Source organism: Anguilla rostrata, chromosome 7 (genome assembly GCF_018555375.3).
Source record: "Anguilla rostrata isolate EN2019 chromosome 7, ASM1855537v3, whole genome shotgun sequence".
Taxonomy (NCBI): Eukaryota; Metazoa; Chordata; class Actinopteri; order Anguilliformes; family Anguillidae; genus Anguilla; species Anguilla rostrata.
Genome location: NC_057939.1, coordinates 28,722,396 through 28,734,580, shown reverse-complemented (window position 1 = coordinate 28,734,580; position 12,185 = coordinate 28,722,396). Strand labels below are relative to the sequence as shown.

Below are 12,185 nucleotides of genomic sequence, written 5' to 3'. Positions count from 1 at the left end.
TTAATTCAGGTTAGGTAACATTGTGAGAGGGTGTAACAGCTGTGTGCAGCCTCTGATGTACAAACAGCCTCAGACGTACAAGCCCAGTTGCTTAACCCTCGCCCTAACCTGTCCCCAGAATGGGAGCCCAGGTTTGCGGGTTCAGGTCCAGGAAAGCTGAGTGTGTTCGAGTAACTTTCAGTTAGTGTAAGAAACAAATACAGATGGATACAAGAGGGTGAGGAAGAGACAAATCTTTTTTTTTTATTCTTACAAAAAGACAATTTTATTATTTTGATCTGAGCACAAAATGAAACAAAAGTGCTATGCCAACAGTTTGCTTCACTTCTATTTTCCGAGGTTAAAAAAAATGGTTTAAAGCAAGATTGAGACTGATCTGGGGACTATATTTCTATGTTTACCATAATTTCTCAAGTAAGTGAAAAGCAGACAGTGGGGAACACTACAAGTCCCACAATACAAACATAACCCACAAGGTGGTAGGAATATAGCCCACACGTCTGTACCCCAGATAAATTCACAACAACAATTCAGTGAATGGTTAGGATGCTATTCTCCGGTATTTTAAATAACCATATCTAGAATGGAGAGGTAAAATGGTGGTCGCAAAAAAATAAACACCAATGTTCACAGGAATACTGGAAAAAAACACACTGTTGGCAACTTAGAGAGAAAAAAATATTGATGTCTGTTCCGTTGAGTAACAAAAAGGTATTTACAGAAAGTAGAGTTGGTCAATGTAAAGAGCCTGTGTATGTGTGTTTGTGTGCGAATGAATGACCGAGGATTCTCCAGTTCCCAATGCACCCGTCAATTGGTGGGCGTGCAGTGGCATCACTACTTTGATGGTAACCACAAAAATTCAGTCCGACCCTGACTCCTCAGAGCTTGGGGATGTGCTGGCAATCTCCTCTTCATCTGAACCCTAGGGAATGGGGAGATAAAGGGAAAGGGAGGGAGAAAGGGATGTTGGGAAAAGGAAGAGTTAATGGTCACTCAGGGTTTTTGTTGGTGACCACATGAAGCGCTGTCCTCAATTAGCTCGTCTTTACACTGCTATACCGGTTAAGAATGCCAGATCAAAGCCGGGAAAATTTTTTACAAAGACCAATTAAAACTGATGTTTGTTTACCGCCTTTTACCCGATATTTGCTCTTTACACTGCTCAGAAGAACTGGCACTGATTCCATACTTATCTTATAGCATACATACAGGCTAGGCTATGTGTGTCCACTTCATTTTTATTTCTGAGGTAAATGGGGGCCAAGCAGCGAAGCTGCGTAGGCACCCATTGTGTTTCTACCTTTTCTTATTATCTTATTATGCATCATTATCTTTTTCTTCTGGCTAGGGTGTCTATGGCAGCCCCTAAAACCGTATGGTAAAAAGTTTTGAAATTTGGCACACTGATTAGGGACAGTCCCATGATTCTTTTAACGAAGATTCATGTCTCCACCTCAAGCGCTCTAGCGCCACTACATGCATGTAAGTTTTGAGCCGTATGCCCGATTAAAAAAAAAAAAAGAGCTAGCGTTGGATTCCTTGGATCAAGCAAAGTTCAACGACATCAAAATTCATTGCACGTAAACATAAGGTAAGCACGTAAACATAAGGTAATTCCCGTGTGGGATAAAAGGAACCACGACTGTTCAACAGATTAACCTTGTACAATCAGCTATATTCCCATGCAGACAATAACATGCATATAACGTTTTTACTTTCATCGGTATTGACGCACACCGCATATACTAAAACCCTTGGGAATTGTCCGTTCTGTTCAAGAACTTAGTGAGCACCATAATTCATTGGACAGATTGAAAAATGACACATTTTATTGTTATTTTGGTTCTGTACTCTAGCACTGAGTTTGAAAGGATACAATGACAATGAGGTTGAAGTGCAGACTGTCTGCTTTAATTTGAGGGTATTTTCATCCATATCGGATGAACCTTTTAGAAATGACAGCACCTTTTGTACATGGTCCCCCCATTTTAAGGTACTACGTGATTGCGTTTGTATGTATGAGGGTTGGAGAGTTAGCTGCGAATCCTGTGCGTGCACTCACAGAACGCGACATGCTATCTGGTTAAATGCGGTGAAAAGTGTTTGTGGACAGAGTATGTGCTACGTATGAGTGTAGCCACGGCTGGTGACAGAGCTCTCTGTCAGAGTCATTTTATACAAACTGAAACCTGGCTAGTCTTCAAAGGGTTGCTGGGCATGGGGCAGCTTTCAACACTGAGCTTCGGGACAATAAGTCAGCAGTTGGAGACCAAGAGTGCGAATAGTGTACCTCCAAGGCAGATTCAAAATTCCACCCAGAGCACCTTCAAAAATAATAAAGGAAACATAACAAAATAAATAAAAATAAGTGTTGATGGAAGGACTTGTAGTCCAGCTTAGAACACTCTACCTAACTAGAGTCACTATATGGCGAACAGAGGGCAAAACGAGAGTCAAGGTTGAGAATGAGTGAATTGTCAAGCAGAAAATCCAATCAACAACAAACCTGAAGGGCTACATGAAATCAAACAAAATGAGTTAAAACGCAAAGTCAAACAAGGTAATCACTGTCCACAAAACAGTTCAAGTTCTGAGAGCGAGCCTCCAGCGGTAAATGGCGAATGGCGGCTTTTTCAAATCGAGTAACCAGAAATGGAAACAACGAATCTGATGACAGAGCAGAAGAACAAAACAAACACGTCTGGTGTGCTACTGTAGGTGGTACTAACTGTTGAGGAGACGTGCTCAGAGGCACTGATGTTCCAGGAATGGAGAAATAACGTTTAGTTAATACTACCAGGAATGGAGAAATGACATTTAGTTAATGCCACCAGTCAAAGGAACTTGTCAGCTTCCCACCAGTTGAGGGCATTTGTGTCTAATGACAGAGAAATATCTCCCTTATGTAAAATCTAATTTCCAGTATGAGGTTATTCATTGAAATGGCTTATTGGAATTTAAAAGTTTAATAAATTAGTCGATCAACATTCTTATTCACGATTAACAGTTGATCGATTAACTGTTTAACATCCGTAACACATGTATACTATACTGGAATTGAACTATACACACTACTATACACATACTACACTGGGACTCTACAGTACACACTGTACTACAAACAAACTATACTGGAACTCTACTATACACACTACTACACACACATACTGGGAATCTACAATGCACACTACTTTACACAGAGACTCTACCATACATATATGACTATACACACAGACGATATTGGGACTCTACAAACTGTACTATACACATTACAATTCTGGGATTGTAGTATACACACTGCACAATAGACATGCTGTTCCCAAAGGTTGAGAATTTATTTGTGGTGGTCGATGTGAATGTGTTTGGGGGGGGGGGGGGTCAATTTTTCGAGTCTGGCCACAAAGAGAATGAACAGAATGTAAAATAAACCCAAACTAAAACTATTTTTGCAGTAATGGTCTCAGAAAAATCTTTATGCTATCAGAATGATTTGAAGAATAATATAATCACATACAAATTCTAAACATAAGTTAAGGTCTTTAACGTCATTGGTGGTGATATCCAAAATGCTCTCATTTCTAAACACTATGATTTTCATCAATTTCAATTAAAGTAGGCAGGCCTAACTGTAAATTGTTTGTTACTATAACAGCTGGGTGAACGCAGACACTAATCCAAATGCTGATAACTTTGCAGTCTCGGTTCTGACAGAGGACACATGCAAAGCAACAGCTAAATTTGGGAAAACTTAAAAATATTTAGTTATCTGGCACAGGTATGTTCACGCAATTGTCTTCCTAATTATGTTTGCATTCAGGGACTGTCCTCCCTGCTCTGCTCTACATACGCCAGCTACAACAGGAAGAGGGGATGGCCAGCTCATGCAGCAAAACAAGAGTCAGCTGTTTGTCACTTCAACATTTAAAAGAAAAATAACAAATACGAAAGTATAGTGTGTTGCTTGTACAAATAAGCAACTAGGTACCGAAAAATCTTTTTGGGCGGGGAGAAATCTGTTTGGGAGGACCGTGGAAATAAATACATTTTATGGGAAACACTGACTATACATACTAATGGTGATGCCTTTTAGCCTATGATGACAAGACTCCAATTGGCATCAAATTCTAATTAAACAACTGAAAATCAAGCCAATAGCTCATACACAATTCAGACACACAACTAAAATAACAGTATTATCAGTACAAGACTCCGATAACCAATGAAACATAATAAACTGTTTGCATACACTACACACATACACACTATATTAACATGAACTTTATGGGTGGGACGGTTAACTGGGTTACCTTGGCTTTGCTGGTGTTGCCGCGAGCAGAGGCTGATGAGCTCTCAGAGTCGGAGATGAACTCGCGGCTCTTGAAGCTGTCATTTCCCCCGGCCCTCTCCCTCTCCTTCTCCCGCTCTGCTCCACGTCCCCCTCCTTTCTTCTTCTTCTCATCACTCTTTCCCCTTTTCTTCTTTGTCTCTCTGAAACAAGGGTTCGAGGGAGGGACAAGGATGAAATTAATTAGGAGAACCTCCCCAACCTCAGTGCTGCCTCAACCTTGCAACTAAATCATCACTCAGGTGAAGTAATGATTGATGAAACACTGACTGACAAAATAAAGGCTGAGGATTGTAACAGAAAGTACTAATTGTGCAGTATAAGTGCTTAAACAGAGGCAGAGCCCTGCCATGTCTTTGCAGGGTCATACTTTTTGGCAGAGGCCGAGGATCCGCCTCCACTCTCTCTATACTCCTTCATGGCTTCTTCATAATGCCTCTTTGCCTCTTCCGCCTTCTGCTCCCACTCCTGCCAGGGGACACAAAACTACACTAATTACCCCACAAACACACATTAATACACAGGAAAACCCCAGTTACCCCCCCACCCCCAAACTGACATTAATACACTGGAAACAGACATTCACTAGAAAATCGTTACATTACAGACGCACATTAATATACTGGAAAAATTGACGAGACGAAAATGGAGTTGTTTGGACAGAGGAACGTGGCTTTCATCAGGTGAAAGAAAGGAGAAGCATTCAACCCCCAGAACACCATCCCCACGGTCAAGCGTGGTGGTGGGAATGTAATGCGTTGGGGGTGTTTTTCAGCCAATGGGCCAGGCAAACTTGCCAAGTAAATGGTATCATGTGAAAAGAGGACTACATTAAGATTCTGGAGGAAAACATCAGGCAGTCTGCAGAACAACTTGGCCTTGGGCAGCACTGGATCTTCCAACAAGACAATGATCCGAAACATACAGCCAAAGAAGTCAAGAAATGGTTAACAGAAAACAATATCAACGTTTTGGAGTGGCCCAGCCAGAGTCCAGACCTGAATCCCATCGAGAATCTGTGGAGGGAACTAAAGACCAGAGTGATGGCAAGGAAGCCTTCCAACCTCAAGGACCTGGAGATCTTCGCAAAAGAGGAGTGGTCCAAAATCCCAGTGGAGACGTGCAAAAAGCTTGTTGGCAATTATAAGAACCGTTTGACTGATTACTGAGAAAGGGTATAAATAATTTTGGACATGGTATTCTTTGTAAAAATGTAAAAAAACAGAAATAGGTAACATTTTTCATTAATATCTCTAACGCAATGTCTTACCGTTTTTTGTCATCACCTGTCTTTTCCAGCCAGAAGAAACTTATTTGTCAAATAAAAATTCACTATAACTCAACATTTGGCATGGGTATGAATAATTTTGTTCTTAGTTGTATTTCACACTAATGTAAGCGTTTGTTGGTAGCTTAGTAGTTTTGTTACAGTATGACGTGACAGTTGGAACATTGCCAAAACATGGTGGATTGTTGAATATTGTTTTCATGTCGTCTCATCCCCATACAAGAAAACATTACATACTGTAGAGTACAGAAATACATACGAGAATTAATTACACATTTAGGTACTGTACCACATTGTGTGACAATGTTTTTGCATTATTTTTTTTATCTGATATTAATGTTTCATCTTAAACCTTCATAAGGGGCTCATTCATATGCTTTATAATGGACAAAAAGCCTTTTATTCATTTTTGTGGAGATTTTGGATGTGTTTCTGGACCCCTAGATATCGTAGACCCCTGTACTGATGGCAAGATAGTAATTCCCAATTGAAAATGATGCATAAGCGAGTTACTTGAGTCAAAACAGTTGATTTCTAGTAAAATAGATTATTATATTGTGATTTACAGCAATACACAATTTTTACATTTTGGATAGACTTGGAGACAACAGGGTACACTGCTTACTTTTTGCTTCATAGATTTAGTAGAATTTATGCAGGATTTAATCATAATCAGCGTTTTGTGCAGGTGAAGAGACGGGACTTCACTTCTGCATCTCTCTCCCCTCCCTCTATTTCCTCTGAATTTGTGCCCTTATGTCTTGTAAAAATGATTAAATCCTGCATTAACTTTTCAAATGGTCATTTTCAGACAAGGTTAAATATAGGCCTACATTTCGTAAAAATTATTAAACTACTAACGCTTACATTACAGTGTGAAATATCTACATTATATAATACCACTAACCTATTTAAAGACACTCCATTTCAAAAATAACGTAGGATATATAACCGAAATATTTTGAACAGTAACACTTGCATAGCAATGATGAAATTTTACCTGTGTTCAGTAGATGGAGACAGAGATAGCATATCAATGATAGTGTTCTATTCGCTTGTTTTTTCTTTTTGCTCCAAAAAACTGTCAGCTAGGTCTATCAGCAAACATATGGCTTAGCTATGCCCAGAAGTCCTCAATAATAATAGTATTTTCCAAGAAATTACGAAATATCGTTGACAACGTTTTCGTCAGGTTCAGCGTCTGCTACCACAGTGAATGTGTAAGTGAATGCGATGATGAGAAAACTTTCGGTTACTCTGACCTATAAAACGCTGTTCCAAAAGCAAAATTAGACATTTTATACATCGTTAGAAAGCTAATACTCTCACCTACTGAATAAATGAATTGTCAATCAAGCCAGACTGTACTAAAAACGGAAACAACACTAAACACGTGTGGTATTACGCACAGCTATTTTGCAAGGTACCCAGGCGTCACAAATGCATGTATATTTCACAAACAGATTGTCAAAGACAATATATGACCACTCAGTCTCAAAAGGGACATCTCTACTTGTAAAACCAATGGAAAGGTTGTATATTTATTCAATATTTATTCCCAGATATTGACTGTAGAATGACATGATACCCATTCTTCTTATTGTAAAACTTGACTTCACTCCCTTTTGTTACGTCACTTCCGGGTTTGGCGTTTTAAATTTTTCTTTTTTTTTTTTTTAAATGCGGTAAGTAAAATTCTCTCACAAAAACGACTCCAGAAGACACGGTAGTGTATATATAAGTATAGTTTTTTATGAAAATCTACATCATTTTCCTACACATTGACTCACTGGGCTCTCCAACCTGCAATATTCCCTTTAATAACGACGTTCTTGGAGACTCAATGGGGGAAAATTGCCCAACATGGCAACCCTGGTCTCTACTAGAGCGCTGACTGGATAGTTGAAAATGCCTTGAACGATTGGCTCTCCATACCGGAAGCGTAAAAACAGTGCCAAAAGTCTGTCTATAGCTTTCTTTTTGTAAACTGGGCGTTGCATGTAGAGGGAGTGTCGCACGTAAAAAACTGTTTTGCATTCATACTTTTTCTGTTCACAAATGTTAATAAACCACTTCAGATCACAAAACACATGTAGATTTTAATTTACAGACGTGACCCTCCCCCCTCACGAAAATCTACATCCACAAACACAACGTTTTTTTACAGGTTCAACTTGCAGAGTACAAACACGAACCATGAGTTGCAAGCATACGTCATTGCTTACAAGTACAAAATACTTTTGGCATTAATTTGAGCCCATACCCATCACCCTCAGATTTTTCACACTTGTGGCAAGGAGTTTACGATGCAGGACATTTTTATGTTTTACCTATGAAATCTCTCAGTATTTCATTCCAAACTAAAAAAACTTAATCTTTGCATTTTCAACAAGATAACTGCATTTGTGACACTTTATTTCTACCAAAATTATAAATATAAACGAATCCAACTGTTAGTATTGTAAATGGTACAAATGTTTTTCTTCATTTAAGCCATCTTTCAAGTCTCAGTGATGCTTGTACCTGGAGTTATAAAGCTTTAAATAGGGCACCCCCTAAATGGGCAAGAATTCGAAAAACCCTTTTACTGCACAAACCATTAACACACAAAAAAAGCCTAAATTACCACACACATATAAATTGCAATCAATGCAACTGGATGCTTACGTGTGTTCTTATCAAGACCTCCCTAAGAAAATATCTCCTGTAAACCAGTGATCAAGCTCTCCCTCAAGTATTTTTACTCAAAGAAAGAAAGACGCAGGGAGTTCAAGAATGACGGGATGGAAGAGGAAAGGAAAACACAAGATGACTTCTCACCTCTTTCTTATCCTTGCTTAGCTGTTTCCACATCTCGCCAGCCTTCTTGGAAATCTCAGTGACGGAGATTCCGGGGTGCTCGGCCTTGATGTGCTCACGGCTGGAGTTGAGCCACAGCATGTAGGCACTCATTGGCCTCTTGGGGGCGCCAGCGTCCTTCGCTTTCTTCTATGAGACATAAAAATGAGTGTATCCCTGGATCTATGGCCCTCCCCAAAACAGCATCTCTCTGCACACCCACGATCTACACCCCTCTACAATGTGTGTACAATAGAGCCTCTACATAGTGTGTATAGTGCAGCCCCACTATAGTGTATACTATACTAGAGGTCCCAGTATAGTGTGTGTACAGTGCATCCCTGTATAGTGTGCATATACTAGTGTCCCTGTATAGTGTATGTATAGTGCAAACCCTGTAGCATATAGCAGCGCTTGTGATATATGTGTATAGCAGTCCCTGTATAATGCACAGTCCCTGTATAGTGTGTTTAGTAATCCCTGTACAGTGTGTGTGTGTAGCAGAGTAGCAGTAGTGTGTGTGTGTATAGCACAGTCCCTGTATAATGTGTATAGTAGAGTACCTGTATAGTGTGTATAGTAGTCCCTGTATAGTGTGTATATAGTAGAGCCCCATTACAGTATGTGTGTAGCACAGTCCCTGCATAATGTGTATAGTAGAGTCCCTGTATAGTGTGTATATAGTAGAGCCCCCCTAGTGTGTATATAGCAGAGCCCCAGCATAGGGTGTGTATAGTACAGTCCCCTTAAAGTTGAGGGCAGACATGCATGAGGCAACTAAACTCCGAGTCAGCATTCGTTTTTAGTCAGTTTCCTCTCTCCTTTTCCTTCACTCCATCTTTGCACCTGCGTTCTCTCTCCCACTCTCACGCTCATGCTCACTCTCACTTCTTTCCTGCGCGGTTTCTTTTCCTTGCGTTCAGTGATTCTGGGTTTCTTGGCGGATTTCTTCTTGCCGCCATCATCGCTGTCATCTGCACTGCTGTCGCTCGCCGAGGCATTGCTGTCATACCTGTGAGGGGTGGGGACAGATCCCAGAGCTCAGTGTTACCAAGGAAACAGAGCTTGAGTCTCTGGGGTTAACAACTACACAGAGTAGTCTGGAGCTAAGGGTCAGTTCTATTTAAATATAAATTCAGGAAAACAAAGAAATTATTGCGAAGTCTTCACAGAACGGTTTGAATTGTTTCCAAATTCATTTCCTGAATTGATTCAGGGATAAGACAGCTGCAATGTCAACCTTGGTAAAAACAAAGTTCCCCCAATCAGAGTATGTTGGCAACAACATTATAACCACCAATCACTGTCAGACTCAGTAGTTACTCAAGTACTCAGTGATTGCAGGAGGTCCTCTCCATTTCTTGCAATTATGGATTGTAGTTACGGCTGTCTAATCCCTATTTTACTCGCCTGGATTAACAGAATTAAAGATGAATAGCACTAAAAGCCTGGTACGAAGCAGACACAGGGATAGAGGCTGTGTACAGCTGTAGAGTGCTGTCTGATCTGACAGCCAGTCTCTCCTCTTATATTCTAATTGCTCTAATGCTTTAAAACACCATGTAAAACATCAGCTCATAAAACAGCTATTTTAAAGGGTAGTTTAGCGTACCTTAATATTTAACCTCTGAAGAAATGGCCAAAATGTAATTACATTTCAGTTATATTATATTTCAATTATATTTTCATAAATCTAGAGAGAGCAGGATAGAGAGGAAAAGAGAAAGGAGGACAGAGGAGAGGGAGGAAGAGGGAGAAAGAAAATAGGGCCATTCATTTAGCTCTGACAGTAATATCAGGGTGTGGGGGGGGTGCGCATGTAAAGAAACGGTCTGCAAAGAAAGTTAAGAGAACTGAAAATGGAATGGACATGGGGGAAAGAAGAACAGGGGAAGGGCCAAAGGAGATGGACAAGTTTTTCACTCACTCCTCTGCGATATCCTCATCCTCCTCTTCTGGGTTGAATGACTCATCTGAAGGGGAGAGACAGGGTAAAAAAAAACAATCAAGCAGTATTCTGTGAGAACTTGATCTGTCCTGTCTGCCCACCAACCCCCCCGCGAGGAACACCAGCAGGCTACACCACTTTTTGAAACCCTATCATGGGGGTTCCCCAAAAATGACCACTGTAAACTGCGGACCCCACATCTTTGCCATCTTCATACAGAGACCTCTGCAGGCTGCAGCCGAGACTATTCATCACACCAAACCATCATAGCATGTCTGGAACGTGATGTTATTACCACTGCAAAAATGCAGTGTACAAAAATGTACAGGATAATATTTTGGGTAGAGTGAGCTGTATAGCACTCCAAAGATATTCTTGGTTGTGTAGTCCGAGCCTAGCATTAGGTATCTTCATTTCATCGCTCTCTAGCGACCTCTACTAGTTGGTCAGGGACCTGTGGACTGCACGCTAATAGCTGCATATGAAATGTCTTCCTCAAACTCCACTGTATGAGATCACATGCTAGCAACACCACATGTTTTGAAGGAGAAACGCATAGGTCTCAATTTTCTCGAATCAGCAGCGAGGGTTCGTACTTCAATGTGGCGCCTATGAATAGCAATTGGATTTTCCAAGTTAGGACGGGAATTGGATATACTCAGTCCCACATTGGGCACCAAATTTATAGAAAAGAAAGGGGATGAAACCCCCCCCCCCCCCACTTCACAGACACCCCCCTAGGACTCATTGGTGGACCGCCTGGGGGGGTCACCCAGAGCCCAGATTCAGAAGCCCCGCCCCTCACCGCTCTCTCCCTCAGAGTCATCGCTGTCGTTAGCCTCTTCTCGGATCTTCCCCTCCTGTTTCATCCTCTCCAGGTAGGCATCGTGCTGGTCCTCGTCGGAGTCACTGTACATGTTCTCGTTCCCCTTCATGCCCTACAGAGGACAGAGACAAACAGGTCAGAGGTCATGGAGAGGTCAGTCACTAGATGGGAAAGTTCTTTCACCTTAGGTGATAAATACATCCCGAGAAATTTGTGTCACATGCAGGTAAAAATTCAAGTTAAAGTAAATTAGTTGCTGCAATCTATGCTTTGATCCTGATTTTTTAATTTGTGAAAATATTTATGTTGTATGCATTTAGCTTGGCTGCACAGTTGTGGCATCATTGGGCTGCTTTCTCTGCGCAGATGGAGCAGGAAGAGCATAGGCAGTGGAGTGCCATCAGCAAGGCCTCAGGCACCTCCCACAATGCAACTCTCACAACACACCGCCCACATCGTCATTACTGTGAACCTCAAACCGGGAGGGGGGTGGGGGGGGGTGGGTGTCATTGGACCTTTACCCAACCCCCTACACATTCAAACAATATGCTCTATGCACACAAACAACCAACACATTTGGGTACACAGCCTCGCTTACTTCTGGTCAAAGCTGAAGCTAGTGAAGTTAAGGGAAGGGAGATGGCAGAGACACCCGTTTTCACTCACCCAAATTAACTGAAAATGATGTTTAACCCGATTTACAACAAAAAGTAAATTATAAAAGGGCTTTAAATTCTATGAGTCGTCAAACCTGTGTGATTACGAAGGTAGCTAAATGTGTTTTAACATTAATTGGCTATACCCCAGAAGAATGAGAGCACCTATTATCGATCAGGGCTGCGGGCTAGAAGGCAAAATATAAACATTTGCTACTGTATATAAAAATAGGCAAACTATTGGTAGCACTCCGTAACCTACCTTGTCATGTAGAAAAAAT

At 41.0% G+C, this 12,185-nt stretch overlaps 1 protein-coding gene across 10 annotated transcripts in view; it reads right to left on the bottom strand.

Annotated features, from left to right (window-relative positions):
* Positions 1–218: 218 nt before the first annotated feature.
* Positions 219–12,185, bottom strand: part of ssrp1a (structure specific recognition protein 1a) — a 79,760-nt gene continuing 67,793 nt past the window's right edge. For 3 of the 10 annotated variants that reach the window (XM_064344030.1, XM_064344029.1, XM_064344020.1), the window contains exons 12-18: positions 11,228–11,360; positions 10,402–10,447; positions 9,357–9,486; positions 8,457–8,624; positions 4,719–4,834; positions 4,311–4,491; positions 219–925 (exon numbers count right to left, since the gene is read on the bottom strand). In XM_064344030.1, the coding sequence (XP_064200100.1) occupies positions 863–925; positions 4,311–4,491; positions 4,719–4,834; positions 8,457–8,624; positions 9,357–9,486; positions 10,402–10,447; positions 11,228–11,360 (837 nt within the window). In that variant the 3' untranslated portion in view covers positions 219–862. The remainder of the gene's footprint in view (positions 926–4,310; positions 4,492–4,718; positions 4,835–8,456; positions 8,625–9,356; positions 9,487–10,401; positions 10,448–11,227; positions 11,361–12,185) is intronic. The other 7 variants (XM_064344025.1, XM_064344021.1, XM_064344026.1 and 4 more) reach the window with 7 other exon arrangements.